Source organism: Saccostrea echinata, unplaced genomic scaffold (assembly GCF_033153115.1).
Source record: "Saccostrea echinata isolate AGI-Se365-2 ecotype Australia unplaced genomic scaffold, CSIRO_AGI_Sech_v1 ptg000002l, whole genome shotgun sequence".
Taxonomy (NCBI): Eukaryota; Metazoa; Mollusca; class Bivalvia; order Ostreida; family Ostreidae; genus Saccostrea; species Saccostrea echinata.
The window spans coordinates 5,989,010-6,008,370 of NW_026889751.1; the positions used below are offsets into that span (position 1 = coordinate 5,989,010).

Consider the following 19,361-nt stretch of genomic DNA (forward strand, 5'->3'; position numbering starts at 1 on the left):
ATTTTTTTTTTTAAAAACTGCCTCTAAATTATTTTTGTTACCATGGAAGCCTTGAACAGCAGCATCAATAATTGGTTTTGCAACTCCCTGGAACACATCATAGGTTGTCATGTGTTCATCAAATATTCTATCTGAAAATGGAACATTCATTGGTTGACTTTCAGAAATAACAAAAGAACTCTGTATTTGAAAAAAAAAGAGATAAAGACATTCCACATTCTTTACCAAAGGTGTAAGGTATCCCTGGTTTGCCATTCTGATCGAGGGGTTCCAATGTGTTGTCCTTGACATTCCACACCTTATTCTGTCCAGTATTGGCTTCCCTATAAGTATCAACAAAAGAATTAGTGATGTACAGGTAAATTTCAATTATCTTAATTTGTTATTAAAAACTTTGATGTTCACATATTAAAAAAAATTATCTAGATATATATGAAAACTAACCAATCTTAATAAAGTGTAAATAATGTATTTATATAGTTCACTATTGGTTAAATGATATTTCTATTTTCTAGTATAATTTGGTGTTCAGCAGTCTTGTAAAGAGTCTGATAAATCTATTCAAATAAAACAAACTTCCTACAATCAATGAACTATAATTATATCAACAATATCTTTAGTTCTCCCTTACTTTGCTATCAAAGGACGCACACGGATAGCCACCTGAATATTGTCCATCCCCCCTGCAAAATAAATCATTGTTATTAAATGGCTACATGGCAATGCATTTTTATAACAAAACTAAAACAGGGGTTCAAATTTATGGTGATCTGAGGTCCGGGACCTGATGTTTATGGGTCAGACTGGCTACTCAAGATAAGTCATCACCTACCAATAGTTTGCTAGACCAGTGGTATTAAGCAGAAAAAACAATATTTGAAAAGTATGAATAAAATTTTAAAAACCTTGTTGAAAGTGTTTACTTTGCAATTCTTGCAAAAGATTGGAAAATTAATCATGATAATCGGGATGAGCGGAAGGAGATATAATATCAAGAGATTTTATCTCCTGTCAGAAGAATCACAAATATGCATTTTTCATGTATCAATCAGACGTTCAGTATAAAAAAAAATACATACTAAGTTGCCTGTTTTGGAACATAACAGATGAAATTGATACTCCTGACCTCGGAAAACCATTATCAACATCTACTGATGCATCAGTAACAATGGTTTTTTTCTCTAGGTGTCAATTTTTGGCTGACACCTCCAAATTACTTTAGGAATGACTCTAATTCTTGGCCAAATTATTCGAGGATAACCTGGTTTGGGTCAGTTTACGCTTTATAATCCGCGAAGCCAAGGTTGACAATGGTGTTCGAAGGATGAAAATTTTCAATGCTACACTCAACTACATGCAATATTTATTATATTATACTGAATGTTTTATACAAATATATATAACAGTGAACCTTGTGCGCATAAGTTCTGCGCAGTCTCTAAGTCAATTTTTGGAATATCACCCATCATCAAGCAATATTGACTTGCTACGCTGGAGGGCATGGCTTCATCTTTTAGCAGGCAATAGTGTTTTTTAACAAATGTTTCTCGAGGAATCAGATTCAACTAATTTACATGAAAGTATATTATATATAATTACAGCAGCTGCAGCTTTTCAAAAGTTGGGTAATTTTACTATGAATGATTAATTTTATTACAAATTACCAGGGAACATTTGTCTACTATATTGAATTATCTGATATCACCTTACCATTCCAATTTATCTTAAGTACCCCTCTTCAATAATAAAAGACATAAGCATTATTAGACTAAAGTATGTCCTTGATTTACAGAAATTACACTAGCGCACCAGAGATAGCGAAGCTGAATGTGGGGGAAACATTTAGGTACGTTTCGTGTTATAGGCCCTATCATATTCTTTTTGCTATCGCCCATTAGATTATGCTAGTAAAAGATTTATGCCAAGCTAGGGTAACTAATTCTCAAGCCATAAACCCATAAAAATTATACTGTAACTGATGATGTTATGTTCAATATAAACAGAATAATTTGCATGATGTTCGGATGCCGGATGATCATAAGTTGTGGTTGGAAGCATTGAAATGTCAACTGTAAACTGATGACTAACGTAATTTGCTGCTTCTAAGAATACTGATGATTTTTCTTTCTCTGTTATGCACTTTCTTAATATAAATCGCATTTATTATTTAACAAATGGAACAAAAACATACCTATGCTTTTCTTTCATTCAAATCTTCCTCCATTTAACTGCAATAGCCAATGAAAACATTCCTTTCAAGGGACTACGGTATCGCTAAAACTCACGTCCGGATAAAAATGGAAATAATTTCATGCTTATTTAGGCCTGCCTATTTCAGGCCCGTAGAACACGGGAGGGGGAGGGGGCGGGAGGATCCGGCCCCCACTTTTTTCTGAGTATAGTACATGTATTTTACTTTAGTAAATTTTCCTTTAGATGCTGGTTGCCCCCCTTTTTTTTGATGTTGTAAGGTCGAGCACTGGCAAATTCCAGGATTTGTACAGTAAATTAGGTTTTTTTTCTTTTTTTTTCTTTTCTTTTTTTTTTTTGCTTGTCAGATATGGGAAGTTGCCCCCCCCCCTTTTGAAACCGTTGCTACGGGCCTGTATTTTTTGGTATTTTTGTAAAGTAACAGTTAACAGTAACAGTTAATGATATTTATAAACATATTATTATTTATATAAAAGTATCTTTCTTTTTTCTTCGAAATTATTTAATTTGTTATATCCCAAGATCAGATATCCACTTAATAGAAAATTATATGCGATTGATTGATTGATTGATTTATATCGACATTTATTACTATACACTCGAGATCACCTACTGCATCGTACGTATTTTACACTTTGAATGAAAGGGGGGGGGGGGGCAAATATGTTACTAAAAAATCTTAATAATACGATAAGAGGGAGAGGGCTATAAAAGGCTATGCATGCTGCCTAATCCCATTCACTTTTTGTGAATAAAATTATGTATAGATTAGAAAACATTTGGAATCCGGGAAAGTTTATTTGTTACCTGTATATGCAAGTTATTTTTTCTATAGATTATGTCGACATGCAAGATAATAATGTCAACAAGCAACATAAATATGTCAACAAGCAACATAACTATTTAAGAATTTAAAAATTATCAAACATCGTCTACATGTGACTTGCAACATGATATATGCAACATACTTATGCTGACATACATCTTATTTATGTCGACATGCAAATTATTTATGTTGACATGTGAGATAAATATGTCTACATGCAATTTATTTAATTAAAGGTGTGCTGCTTTCCGATTATATTATTTCAAAAGAGGCCATCTTCGCTAGCCAAGAGCTTCTGATACGCTACTCTCCTCATAAGCCCTTGGCATACGGTGTTAAAAAAAGTTGGGATTTTTTTTTCTCAAGTTGTGATTGGAGTTGATCAACATCGTTCGACCAATTAGCAATTGTTTTTTGTAAATGACGATATTTGCGTTCGGGATATATCTTGACTCTTTAATATCAGTAATGTAAAACGCAAGTAAACAATGATCCGTAAGATAACATGCCATTCTATGAATAGCAATGTGGTGTCATCCAATTTCTAAAGCAACGTGCAAATTAATATGTGATTAAGAATCTATACTGAAGATTTGCATTTTTACATGTTTAAATAACAAATTAACATAACTCAATACCTTCTTGTTAATTATTCTTTAAAAACAATTTTTTTTAAAATACGCTTTTTATTTCTGTCGATGACGCAATCTGTGCGTACCTGGTAAGAATCATGATCACGTGACAAAAACAATCCCGTCTTTTGTCAGCACCGTATGCCAAGGGTAGCGTATCAGAAATCCTTGGCTAGCGAAGATGAAAAGAGGCAAGTTTTTGCATAAAACGTTTGCAAAAAAATTAAAACACAAACTACTTATCTAAATCATTGTATATAGCAAAATATAACATAATATTAGACATGGGTATCTTGCGTTTAGTGATTATGGCTCCCTTAACCGAGAGCAACCCCTGCTCTCCTCATTAAAATGGGGGGGGGGGTCTGAGAATATTGTCAGTATCTTGATCGAAGATGGAGGTATGCACCTCAAATTCTGACCATTCGGAAAGGGGGGGGGGGATATTAGATAGATAGTTATGGATAAGTGTAAACTTTAGATTTAACCTTTTATAATGCAACACATTTTCATTGAAAGTGTAAATTAATGTTTGCGATTCTGGGAAGTGATTAAGAGTCAGATACCGTGTGTTATTATAATACTATGGGGTAAAAAATTTATAACAAAAACAAGTGCCTAAATGAAATAAACATGAAGTAAAAGATCAACAAATACTTTATTAATTACAATGTAATCCAAAGACACACTATTACAAAAAGTTTTTCAAGGATAAAGCAATTTATAGAACTTCACAATTTTACAATTTATTAAAATGAAAGACACATGCATCAGAAAATAATTTGATATAACAAAAGAACTTCATGAAGAAACAATTTAATTGTATCAAGTTTAATCACAAACTACGTGTAAAATACTTCTCTGAGTTTTCAATTTCTTTGAATATTACAGAAGATCTATTTCAGCTTATTTAGCTTAATATTCCTTTGAGAAGTTTATACTTTAAGTTACACGCAATCTGCCAAATTTATACAGAAAAAACAGGTTATTTGGAATAAGAGCTTTTGAGCTTGTGCAAAATTTGGGACTTGAAATGAAAAATAAAACTTTCTGAGTTGGTTTATCCTTAATTTAAAGTTCTCTGGTTTATTTGGTTCCCCCGTCTAGCTCACGATATTTTCCTTGTGTATGTGGGAAAAATATAATCAGTGCAGCACCTTAATTTAAACATTAAATTGAAATTCATATGAATAAACATCGATATCTTAATTGAATTATTGAGAAATAATAACAATAATAGAATGATAAGGACGTGAAATTAGACATTTTGTTACGGAATAAATTGTGGGGAAAACATTTGAACTTCAGCTTTAAATAAGTTTAATTCTGAGAAATCGGGAATGAACAATTTTTAAGAATCATAGTTTTTGTTGTTGTTGTTGTTGTTTTAATAAGAGAGGAAATTTAATACCGGAATACATGTAATACTAATGTGATTTAGTTTTCCTTTCAAGAAATCAATTTAATGAGCTAAATTTTCCTATACTTAAACTTAATGTAATGCAATTTTCTTGATAAATGTAATTTTATAGATATGGATAATTGATTTTTTTTAAAATGCATGAAAACCAAAGGCTGATTTGTAATTTCAATCAAAAGTTGTCAAACCACAACAAAAAAGTCGGTGAAATATTCGCTCATAAACAAATTTAAAAAATCAAACAAGAACAAAAAAAAAAAAAACAAAAACAAAAACAAAACAACAAAAAAAGAAGAAAAAACACACACACGCACACAAAAAACAAACAAATAAAAAATGAATATCAACGGAAAAAAAAACAAAAAACAAAAAAGGAAACAACAAATAAAACAAACAAAATAAAGAACAAAAACAATAACCCCCCCCCCCCAAAAAAGTCTAACAAACAAACGAAAAAATAAATACATTACAAAGGGGTAATTAAACAAAAGGGGAAGACACAACTAAGCAACTAAGCAACACATATAAAGATACAACAGAGCTACACAGGAATTGGAATAGTGCATGGTTACGTAAACAGTAGCACTTGTGAGGAAATGAAAACTGACGACGCATACACACACACACACACAGACACGATGAAGAAGAAACAGAAGGTGATGCCATATACAGAGACCAAAACAAAACGAAACAAAACAAACAACCACAATAGAAAAATTGGGAAGTTGACGCCGACAGAGAAGCACAGGAAGAAACAAAAGATGAGACAAACAGGACGATATATCGACACAGACGAAGAAAAATCACAAGGATTGCCAGAACAGCAACACTTAACATGTAATGTGTAGTTACAATAGAATAAGGTGGCAATGTAGATAAGGACAAAGAAGACAGATGATGACAAACATAGAGGGAGGAGGGTTGTTAGTAATGGGAATCAGACAAGGGATAAGACCTACAAAAAAAAAAAAACATACAAGAAACAGGAATTAAGATAATACCTGTATATGAAAAGAAGGCACAACAGTAGAATCATAGATAAAACAATATTTTGGACATAGAAGGGAAAATATCGGATCTGGATGAAATTAAATTGGAATTGTGATATTGAATATTTCTGTAGAAATTTCTAAATTGCATTATCAAAAATCAGCTCTTATATACTCTTACGACTAAGTAGGCCGGAAATAATTCTATTGTCTATTGCATGAATGTTTCTGTAATATATTGTGAAAATGGTCGAAGAAGAATCAAACTATCTAAAACAATTCCAAAAATATACTTGCAAATATGGGAGAAAAATTATTTTTTTCTATCATTTAGAATATACAGGAAAATATCGAAGCTAGAACAAAGGATAAAGAGTACATTTTCTTTTTGTACTAAAAAGGGGGTATTTTGATCTACTTTTAAATTAATATTTGGAGATTGCGTGTAAAATTGATATATATTACCGGGGATACATTATTATTATTTTGGATCTGTGATTCATGTACTGAAATTTATCAAAGCCGATTTTCGATTTTTATATCTAAGTCAAAAAAAGTTAAATTCCATCCAAAAAAAGTTTATGTATACTACAGATAAAAAGAAATTAAACCCAGGTCCCCAAATCCTCTTCTTGTGGTGGTGGTGGCGGTGGTGGTGGATGCCAGAAACTCTGTAATTTTTGCCACAGCCAGCTGCATACCCTCACTATTCCACACTTAATAAAATTGTAGACAGTATATAAGATTCCATGGGGAGGAGATCTTGGTACATTGCCGTTACGTTCGCAATGCTCGTTTACACTTTGTGCTATTTCTTCCAATACACTTATCAGGTCCTGGAGTTGCGGATTTCTCACTGGAGGACTACTGAATGAAAATCCTTTACAAAAAATTGAATTGTACAAGTTAACGAATAATTAACAAATAATTGAATGATAAAGAGATTTGGTCCATAATTTTGCGTGTATTAAGATAGAAAATTGCATTTCGTGCATAAATGGTATTGTCTTCCCACAAATTTTTATTAAAATGTAAAATTTGGTCTTCTGACTTTAGTCATAATTTTTTTTCAAAATATAAAATTTGGTGTTTTGACTATAGTCATAACACCAAATTATTTATTTTAATTAAAAAAAAATTGTGGGAAGACAGTTTTTTTGTTTTGTTTCTTTGTTGTTTTGTTTTTTTGTTTTGTTTTGTTTTTTTTTTTTTTTTTGTTTTTTGTTTTTTGTTTTTTTTTGTTTAGCCAAATTTAATTCTGATAATGAGATCTGATCTCATACATGTATCTCAAAACAAAAGAAGCACAAAAGCCACAACATAAATAAAATAACAACATCGACAAAATAACAACATGAAATTTTACACATTACGTACATAATTTATAAAAACTTCACAAGTATTTTATTTTGGCATACCTAAAGTTCCTATTACGGGTTGGAAGACCGCTCCAGAATTCCAGGTACATATATATCTTCCGCTCTCTTCAATATGGGTAAATCGATTAGCCCCATCTTCCCAAAGGAAAGGGGTGAGACTATCTCGCCATACAATTACCCATTTATATTGAAAATCCAAGCCTGCGGGCAATTTCACTCCTACAACCCATTTTCCTGAATGCATGGGGACTTGCTCTACAACGACAATCAAATTCACCTTCTGTAGTGAAGAACTATCGCAATATTAAAAAAAGCAACGAGTTTTCAAAGAAATAAAGGATATTCCTTTCAATCAGAGATGTGCCATTGTAGTCTTCAATGTGGCCATAAGTTATTTAAGACATTGAAAAGACGTGCTCTAACCCGTACCTGCAATTAGTGCATCCTTCAGATTCCAGTTCCCTAACTGGGGGATGGAGCCAGTGACAGCTAGTGCCAGCTGGTCTTGTGGAACTTCGCACTGACATTCTAGTTCAACCCGAACTAATCCCAACCTTGCTGAAATTTCACACACAGCCATTTCTACTTCTATGATAACCATGCAATCTATTGTGACGTAGAGGTAACAAACTATGACGTTGCATCTGACCTTTTTACTGTGACGTAAATAACCATCAACATAAAATATGTTCCTCTACAAATTACAAAGGATTACTCAGAGACATTTACAAATATTTTATTTTCACTATTTCATCGGATCTGCAACAGCTTCCAGACCCGTTCTTTTGGCCCGTACTACTATACTACGCTTGTGCATAGCACTAAAAAATCAAAAGATGTTCCTTTCAAGAAACAAATCCCCAAGAAAAAGAATCCCATGTTTGTCTTACCAGAGTACATTATTGAATATTCAACTCATTCTTGCAAACATTTGTTTTCTTTTGCCAATATTTTTATTAGTTATTAATCACATTTGACGAAAACATTTGCATCTCTTTCTTTTTACTGTTGAAAATTGGAATATTTCTATCTCTTTATAGACAATTGAAAAATACAGTAATTTATCTTCACCATATTTAGAATTTTTGTGAGTAGTACATTTTTTCTAGAACGAACATATTTTAAAGAAAGAAAACTCGTGCTGATGCAAGCATTCTTAGGTCAGCTCAGTTACCTCAGGTGACCTGTTGCTACCTGTTTTCTTCCGTCGTCGTGAGACGTTTGTAGTGCGTCGGTCGTAAACTTTTGAGAATTTTCAACTTCTCTCAATATACCAGCTTCAACCAATTTTAGCATATAGCATCATTGGGTAAAGGGGAAGAAAAATTATGAATTTCATTGTCCATGTCCGCCTGGGGCTTGAGGGCGGGGCTAAAATAGTCAAAATCAGTGCTATCTTTAAAAATCTCCTTTACTCCTTAACACCAAGCAGTCAAACTGTTGGCATGATTGTAATAAAAAATTGAACCCTCTAGAAAAATTACTAAGTTCGTGCCCCCAGGATTAGGGGTTCTAGAGTAAGGGCGAGGCTCTTATGATACAAAGTGAAAATGCATATTTTGTTTAAAAATCTTCTCTCCCCCTGTATATTTAGTAGATATACTTAATATGTGGTTGTGATGAGAAAACGTGTCTCTTCCAAAATAGTGAAATTCATGGCCCAGGATCGCTTGTTCTGATGAACGAGGGAAGGAGGGAGGGTGACTATTGATTATATAGTGACAATACATTATTTCTTTGGAAATCTTTTTGTCCGCTCCAGGGTATTAAGCAAACAAACTAAGTGCATAGTTATAATGAACAAGGGTGCCTTTTCCAAAATCCCTGGGTCAGGGGTTCTGGTGATAGGATGGGTTCTATTGATTATATAGTGAAAATGCATTAATTCTTTGAAAATCTCATTCTCTGTCCCTGCGTATTTAGCAGATAAACGAAGTGCATGTTTATGATGAGCTAGGGTGCGTCTTCCAAAATTGTGAAATTTGTGGTCCCAGTGCCAGGTGTTCTGGTGGGAGGGGGGATTCTATTGATTATATATTGAAAATGCATTATTTTTTGAAAATCTTCTTTTCTATTCCTGGGTATTAAGTAAACGAATTAAGTGGATAGTTCTTATGAGCAAGGGTGACTGTTCCAAAATTATGAATTTCATGGCTCCTAGCTCAGGGATTCTGATGTTAAGGTGGGACTCTATTGATTATATAGCGAAAGTGCATCAATTCTTTCAAAACTCTCCTTCTCTGCTCCTAGGTATTTACCAGATAAACTATGTGCATAGTTATGATGAGCAAGGGTGCTTCTTCCGAAATTGTGAAATTTGTATCCTCAGACACAGGGGTTCTGGTGTTAAGTGGGGAGCTCTATTGATTATACATGTATAGTGAAAATGCATTATTTCTTTGATATTTATTTCTCTTCTTCTGGGTATTATGCAGGTAAACTAGGTGCATGTTTATGATAAGCAAGTGTGTCTCTTCCAAAGTTGAGAATTTCATGGCCCCTCGGTCAGGGGTCTAATGTTAGGATAGTGTTGTGTTGAATCAATAGTGAAAATGCATTTTTTTTTTTGAAAGTCTTCTTCTCTGCTCCTGTGTATCTACAAAGTTGTAATAAGCAATGGCATTTTTTAGCAGATTTTAGAAATAAGTGGTCAAATGTTCTGGTGCTAGGCAAAGCTCTATTGATATTGTAGGGAAATTTGTACTCTACTAAGAGAAGTTATTCCCTTTACTCTTTGCCTATAGTAATTAATTACTGCAAATAACATATAATGGCCAAATTGAATAAAAGAATTAAGTTTCATTACACGCAGCTTAATTCACTTCCTCTTTCTTCAAGGTTGAAAAGGGCACCGATATTTTAACCAAATATACTATAATGACAAGAATTAAGTCCTTTTTTATAGGAATTTTCACAGAACCATGCCTTTCCCTCATCCGACTATGTTACATTTTTAACTCATTTATTTTGTGCATTTTATATGGTTTCATCCGAAAGATCGGTCTCCACGTCCCACAGTGGGATTCGAACCCGCACGTAAGGATCAACTCCTTACTCCGCGACTCCAGAGCAAACGCTCTAACCACTGCACCACGTGGGATGAAAGTACATGAATGTATATATGTACATTGTATCTTAAATAGTGTAAATTCAAATTTGTTAATAGAACGGTCTAGGTCGAAGCGACAATTGAGGATCTAAGTTTAGGAAAAGTGATCTTTTCAAAAACAACAGGGTCAAAGCTTCATGTAGTGAAAATTCAAATTTGTTCAAATCATGGTTAATAGGAATGTTTAATATCAAAGAATGGGTAATCAGTATTTCTACTTTTAAACTTAGGTGAATATTGTGTAGAGTAGACAAAGCAAATTAGTACATATGCCATGGAATTTATCAAACTTTTGTTTACATGAAGTTTTTGTGCTGGAAGCACAAATTTGCTAAACTTGCTAAGTGTGGCATCGTCAACAGGAAAAAGGTGGCATATTCTGTCAAAAATTCAGAAACAACACAATTAATGACGTCAAGAAAGGAATTTAGAATTGTTTAAGCTATTGCACTATCATTGAATGAAAAACAGTTAATGACAACTATCAAAGAGACAGCAAATTAAATTGACAATTTGTTTTTCTGTGTTTGACCAAATTCTTTGTAAGGGACTTTGCAGTTTGCTGTCTGGCGTTTTTGCTGTTCAGACACATGTCGGATCCCATTTTACCAGAAGTTGGGGAGTCAAACGTATAAAGATGTATATAATACTTTCTAACATTTATGACATGGGTGTAGTACTTATTTGACTGATACGAATAAAAAGGATTTTTTAAATGTCTATCCCTCTGAAACTCCCCTGTCGGATGCAGAGTTCGTGTTATTCCATGGTTTTATGTCTTTGTCGCTAACAAATTGTGACCGATTTATAACCTTGGATTCCCTTTGAAAATAAATTCGAACAAGAACGCGTTACCCAAGGCTTAGATATTTCTTATTATCTTTATTCAGGGTCAGATCTTCAAGGTTACTGAACAGTCAAATTACTTTACCATATAGATTGGTTGGTATGTCATGTTTTCTGATCTTCAATCAAGGACACATCATCAGGTAATGCAATGAACAAGGAATAGGACTGGGATCCGAGCTCGTATTATATTTAGAGTAATCTTCATTTCTTCTTTGCAATTAGTCGCACAACAATTAGGGATGTAACAAAGAAAAATTCGAATATAAAATTCACATGCCTTTATTATATGCTACCCAATACAAATCAATCAAAATATAATTTTGTTATTTAATCTAAAAGCACAATATTACAGAAAGTATCCAAGAACTTTGTTTACAGACTTTACAATTTATTAAATGTGAGTAAGTAAAAAAAAAAGATTAACTTCATAAATGAATCAATTGAAAGATTAAACTTTTGACATGTAACACACAATAGTATTTATGTAACGAAATAGAAAATCAGGTTTTAAGTAATAATCAAAAATCGTACCCGTACTGTCATTTTAAAAAATTTTCTTGTCTTCTTTAATCTCAGTTTTTAGTTGATATTGAATGTAGTAAAAGAAATCTTTTGCATCTACAAATATGAATTCTTCCAATACAAATGGTCTACACAGAATAAGTCACTTATTGCTTTCAGATCTTTCAAATTAAGATTTTTACAAAATTATACACACAGCATAGTTTTATACTGAAGAAGAGGTGTTAGTAATTCGAAAGGGGGCTTTAAAAAATTGAATTAACTTTTTGAGTTGGTTCATCTTTACACTATTTCCCCTGTCTAGCTCACGATATTTCCTTTGTGTGTAGGGGAAAAATAAAATAATTGTCCACAATTTCAATCATCGAAACTAATTAACATCAAAATGAAATTTTACTGATCTTAAATTGCTTGGAAATAATAAAGGGATCATACAGACAAGATACTACAACTTTGTTTCAAAAAATAGAAGAAAAAAATATTTTTCAGCTTGTAAAAATAGAAACAACAACAACAACAACAAAAACAGCTTTTACTTGATACTGAGACATCGGGAATTAATGTTTTGTAAACGGATAGTTATGGCAAAATACGAGGGGAATCTTGATACTGGAATACATGGGGCACTAATGTGATTTTTTTTTCTTTCTGGAAACTCGGAAAATATGACTAGTGCAACTTTTTAAACTTTAACAAAACGAACTAAAATTTTCATATAGTAAACATATAATAGCTAAAATATCATGCTAATATGATGATTAATGTATATAACAGATAAGGAAAATTTAATTTGAAAATTCTTAAAAAGCAAAACTAAAATAATTGCTATTAATTTCAAAAGGTATCATTCATAACATAAAAAGTGTCATAAAAAATAAACAAAACAAACAAAATTAAAAACAAAACCAAATAAATCAAACTGTAAATAAATGAAGAAATAAAACAAATAAAAGAAAAGAACAAAAATAATTCAGACAAAAAGTAAACAAGAGATTAAAAAACAAACAAACAAACAAAATTAAAGTACAAAAAGACAACAACAAAACATACCAACAAACAAACTAAGAAAATAAAAAAGGAAGGGGAAATTAGGCAAGGACACACTTAGGCAACACATTCAAATGAAGTTACAACAAAGCTACATGGGGTAGGGGAATATGGCTACCGTTAACATTAACACTTGTGAGGAAACAGAAACGGACAATTATACACACACACCCTCCCTCACCACATACAAACAAACATACTATTACATGCACACCCTCACCACACACAAACAAACATACACACACACACCACACACAAACAAACATACACACACACACCCTCACCACACACAAACAAACATACACACACACCCCCTCACCACACAAAAACCCACATACACACACACACCCTCACCACATACACACACACACACACACACCCTCACCACACACAAACATACACACACACCCTCACCACACACAAACAAACATACACACACACACACACACCCTTACGTTTCCTCATACACTCATACACACCCTCACACACACACTACAATGATGAGGAAACAACAAGAGATGCCAATTAACATGCAGAGCCAAAAACAAAACAAATCAAACAAACAGAAACAGGAAAAATGGGAAGTTGACTCAGAGATAGACACAACAGGAAGAAACAACAGTTGATGTTTTCTACAGTGACAAAAACAAAACAAACAACCAAGAAAAGGGGGGGGGGGTGACTCTGACAGAGACCCACAGGAAGAAACAAGTGATGAGACAAACATGATGACACAGATGAAGAAAAATCACAAGGATTGCCGAATAGCATTGACATGTAAGAAAAGAAAAATATGTGATTTCAATAGATAAAATGGTTGTATGGAAAAAGAAATGGAAGACAGATGATAAACACAGCAGGAGGAAAGTTGCTAATAATAAATCAGCAAAGGGATATAAATGTAAATAATGCATGACAATAAAAGACATCAAATAAAAGTTAAAAAAAACAAACAAAATAAAGCAAACAAAATTAAAAAAAAAAACGAAATTGAATAACAAATGAAACGACGAGACAACAGTAAAATCATAAATAAAACCTCTAAGATTTAAAATTATTTATACATTGTACATATAAGGAAAAATATCGGATCTAGATGAAATTAAGAAGATATATTGATTTTTTTTTCTGTAGAAATTCCTAAATTAAATTGTTTAAAATCCGCTCTAATATACTCTTACGTTGATAAGTATAGGCTCAGAAATAATTAATATATTGTCTGTTGCAAGAATGCTTCTGTATTAAATTGTATGAATGATCGAAGAAGAACCAAGTTTGTGTTTTGACTAAATATCTAAAATAATTTCAAAAATACTTGTAAATAATAATAATAATAATAATTCTTTTCTACTATTTTGTTGACATATAGAGGAAAACATCGAAGCTAGAACAAGGAACAAGTATACTTTTCTTTAAAAAAAAAAAAAAAAAGGAGGGGGTAGGTACTTTGACCTACTTCAATATGTAGGTAAGGAAATTGTGTATAAAAATGATATATATTATAGAAAATGTACTAGCAGTCAAAATTTGGATTTTAAAATCATGTTCTGAGATTATTAAAACTGAGTTTTGATGTTTATGGCTAAGTTTCTTCAAAATATTTTTCAAAAATAAAATTAATTACTCAAAAATATTAACCTGTAAAAAAATTTGATGATAAGCGATAGAGACCAAAAATAGACTTTATATGTCAAATTGGGAATCGTACCCCTAAAAAAGTTTATGTACAGTACGGGTAAAAAAAAAAAAAAGAAATTAAACCCAGGTCCCCAAATCCTCTTCTTGTGGTGGTGGTGGTGGTGGTGGTGGTGGATGCCAGAAATTCTGTATTTTTTGCCACAGCCAGCTGCATACCCTGACTATTCCACACTTAATAAAATTGTAGACAGTGTATAAGATTCCATGGGGAGGAGATCTTGGTACATTGCCGTTACGTTCACAATGCTCGTTTACGCTTTGTGCTATTTCTTCCAATACACTTATCAGGTCCTGGAGTTGCGGATTTCTCACTGGGGGACTGCTGAATGCAAATTCTTTTTGGGAAAAAAAAAAAGAATTGTACAAGTTAACATTGAATTGACAAATAATCAATGTTTAAAGAAATATGGCCTGTAACTTTGCGTGAATATGTATTATGATTGGAAAATAAACACTGCACACAGTTGAGATTTTTTTCGTTTTAGCCGAAGTTTGGTAATTCTAATCTAATGGAAAAACGAAAATTAAGTCAAATAAAATTAAGTTTAGTATCCTCGTCAACACTAGATCTAGCTGTGAACAAATAGCCGAGAACAATTTAAAATTTTGCACGAGGAACAGAAACAATTTACAGGCTTCACACAAGTGTGGTCGTTCAGAAAGTTAAATATTTGACTATTTGACACCTTCCTCGGATAGCTTTTTTAAAAATCTCTTTGTAATATTACCATATACCATAATGTTATTTATAATTCCTATCTATCTATCTATCTCTCTCTCTCTCTCTCTATACATATATATATATATATCTGTGTGTGTGTGTGTGTTTGTGTGTTGTGATATTTGCAATTCAAGTGATTTCCAATAGGATAAGGGTAAGACACCATCCCCTGGAATCTTGTACGAATATCTGGCAATGTATTCTGACTTTTTTTTGGGGGGGGGGGGGACTTGTTAAAGTAGTATTTACTTTTATCACAATTTTTCGAGAAAAATTATATATTATCGAGGAATGTGTGTCGTCTAACCTTAATGTATGCTATTTACGAACCTTGTCACTAGGATTTAGAACATAACAAAACAAAACAGAAAAAGCAGCGCACACATACACACACACATAGAAAAATAAAAATCATCCTACAAAGAAATAAACAACAAACAAGAAACAATAAAGAAAACAAACATAACTCAAAACAAACACAAACGCAACAAAACAATTAAGATAACATCGACAAAATGATTGTATGATACCATAATGTGTAAGGGTTTAGAAATTTCGTGCATGTATTTACAAAACTTCACAAGTATTTTATTTTGGCATACCTGAAGTTCCTGTTACGGGTTGGAAGACCGCTCCAGAATTCCAGACACATATATATCTTCCGCTCTCTTCAATATGGGTAAATCGATTAGCCCCATCTTCCCAAAGGAAAGGGGTGAGGCTATCTCGCCATACAATTACCCATTTATATTGAAAATCCAAGCCTGCAGGCAATTTCACTCCTACAACCCATTTTCCTGAATGCATGGGAACTTGCTCTAAAACGACAATAAAATAAGAAAATTAACATCTGTGGGAATTTAAATTCTGCGAAAAGACTGTGAAAAAGAATGCTCTATAAAAATAAAGGGAAGCTAAATTAGAAAATTTAGAGAGAAAAAAATGAGCTTGGTCGGCAACTGTTACGACTGAATATAAGAGTTAAAATTTAAATGAGAGATTCAATCTATAATTTTCACGAAAATTGTTTTCAAATTAAAAAAAATTCGACGCCCTGTAGTGAAGAACTATCACCTTATAATAAAATATCAACGCACTATAAAAGAAATAAAGAACATTGCTTGCAATCATAGATGCGCCATTTCAATCTTCAATGCGATATCCATTTTACGTTCATATAATTCTTTTTTTAAACATTCAATTATCGAACTGCATCATTGGTTTCTTTTTTTACCCCCACCCCCAACCCCACCCTGGTCAACAGTCATGTTGTAACAATTAAGTCGAGATCACGGCTGAGAAGACATGCTCGTACCTGCAATTAGTGCATCCTTCAGATTCCAATTCCCCAGCTGGGGGATGGAGCCGGTGACAGCTAATGCCAGCTGGTCTTGTGGAACTTCGCACTGACATTCTAGTTCAACTCGAACCAACCCCAACCTTTCTGAGATTTCGTACACGGCCATTTCTACTTCTATGATAACTATGTAATCAATTGTGACGTAAATGTAACAAAACTATAACGTCGCATCTGACCTTTGTATTGTGACGTCTAACCCCCCTCCCCCTTCTCCATTATGTACGTCTCAAAATATTTAACTAGAACTTCACAATATTACACTATATTTTATATATTATAGTCTAAAACTGTTTAACACTGAATGAAATATTTGTTATGAGCATGCTAGACAGTAAAGAGTGATAGTTCATCATGCAATAAAACACACCTATAGTGAACATGAATATAATGAATTGACACTTACAGTGAAGTAGTTTTCATTCCCTGCAAGTTTAAAATATATTGTAAACTTAACGGATATATGAATTGTGCTTATAACAAAGCAAAACTGGCCAACCCCAACAGTTTGTTATAAGCGTGCTTTACTGCATTAATATGCAAATATCTACACTCCTTTGTACTTAGCCTCTGGGATTATGATGTGGTAACAATAACCCTAACCCTGACATCAAATTATATTGGAAAAATCTTAATGTAAATTTTCTTCTTGTAACTTTATATCTCTTTGGTAAATATCATCTGCATTACAATACTAGTACATGTATATATAAAAGCTCAAGAAGTGTAATAATCAAATTATGATTTTTTTTCTATTTAAATTTTTCTTACTCTGCTTTTTTAGACACCACCATTTCAAACAAGTTTACAAGTACTTGATTAGAACTATACAACTAAAGATATACCAGCTACACCATACAATGATGGACACTGCCATAGATGAAACCACATTATGAGAAATAATTTTATTCAGTTCATAATTAAGCATCATTACTACAGCATTAACAAACCATACTGACAAATATAACGGACAATGACAAAGTCCTTGCAAAACACAGTACCCACATTAAAATTATTTAAAGTTATACAAGGAAACTGTTATACAAGGAAAACAAATTATCAAGGTAAAATCCATTAATTGTGTTAGGCCATGCTTAGGTAAGAAATAAGTCACCTGGAAAATAAGGAGATAGACCCAAATGTAGTTTAGTACATGTACCAGGTATACCCAAATATCTGCTCTGCTACTAAGTAACAAGAAAGTGATAAGATATTGCCGTAAGACTCAAATTCTCTGACAATATAGAATGTTGGTGGTTAAAAAAAAAATCCTATACATGTACAAAATTCGGACATCTAAGTTTGGTATTAATGGTAAGTTTGCAACACTTATTGATTGCTGATTTACTTACAAACACTTGAAGTTTGAATTTGTAAAGTAATGGATAAGAAAAACCAGAAGTCTCTGATGAGACTGTAGCTCTACTGGTTGTACTTATAAAGGAAGATAAAAGTAGCACCTGGACTTGAAACTTTGCAACAGCAATAAATAGAATAATGATCCTTGGTCTAGTCTGTTTTTGTGGCAAGATTTATTGCAATCAGAGTAAAACTGTAGGAGGAGTAGCCTTTTAAAATAATTTTACAGAAATTTTGATTTAAGTAACCATGGCAACATCATTCAACAAAATCAAAAAGCAATAATGACAATTTTGTATCTCAGTGTAGTCTACTTGTATGCCATACTGAAATCAGACAGGAGTAGCATTTTGAAAGTATTTCAAGGAAATTTCTATTTTTAGTAACCATGGCAACACCGTTCATCTAAATCAAAAACTGATACACAGAATTATGTATCTTTGTGTAGTCTACTTGTGTGCCAAGTTATATTGAAATGAGATCAAAACTGAAGGGGAGTAGCATTTATAATGTATTTCAAGGAAATTTTTATTTTTAGTAACCATGGCAGCACCGTTCATCAAAATCAAAAACCGATACACAGAATTATGTATCTTAGTGTAGTCTACTTCTGTGCCAAGTTATAATGAAATCAGACCAAAACTGTAGGAGGAGTAGCATTTTGAAAGTTTTTCACAGAAATTTCTATTTTTAGTAACCAGGGCAACACCATTCATTGAAATCAAAAACTGATATATAGAATTATGTATCTTAGTGTAGTCTACTTCTGTGCCAAGTTATATTGAAATCAGACCAAAACAGTTGGAGGAGTAGTGTTTTGAAAAATTGTTTACAGACGGACAGACAGACAGACAGATGGACGGACGACAGAGACCTTACTATCGCATAAGCTCTTCTGGTCTCTGAATAGTTGAGCTAATGAACATATGTTGATTCTGTGATACAGATGTTACACACAACACACAGAGATTGTCCTTAACTATCCTACAAAACAGAAATGTTCATGTTTAAATGGTAAATGGATAAAATACTGCTATATCAAAATTTTATTGTAATAATTGTTTTAGGGATGTCAATGCCCTTAGAAGAATGGAGTTTTAGCACTGCCTAGAAAAGCAGAATTGGCATCAAAAAACACTTTCTATTAATGATAATTCCAACAAGAAATTATTTTTCCTATGACCTCTCTGTGGAGAATTTTTGTACCCTTGTTATCAAGCATGCATTAAAAAAACACATGTG

General features: G+C 32.7%; 1 protein-coding gene across 1 annotated transcript in view; it reads right to left on the minus strand.

Annotated features, from left to right (window-relative positions):
* The window catches only part of LOC133205961 (uncharacterized), a 29,755-nt gene extending 27,522 nt beyond the window's left edge, over positions 1-2,233 (minus strand). The window contains exons 1-4 of the mRNA XM_061341870.1: positions 2,192-2,233; positions 632-683; positions 226-323; positions 42-131 (exon numbers count right to left, since the gene is read on the minus strand). Coding sequence (XP_061197854.1) covers positions 42-131; positions 226-323; positions 632-678 — 235 coding nt within the window. The 5' untranslated portion in view covers positions 679-683; positions 2,192-2,233. The remainder of the gene's footprint in view (positions 1-41; positions 132-225; positions 324-631; positions 684-2,191) is intronic.
* Positions 2,234-19,361: the final 17,128 nt, after the last annotated feature.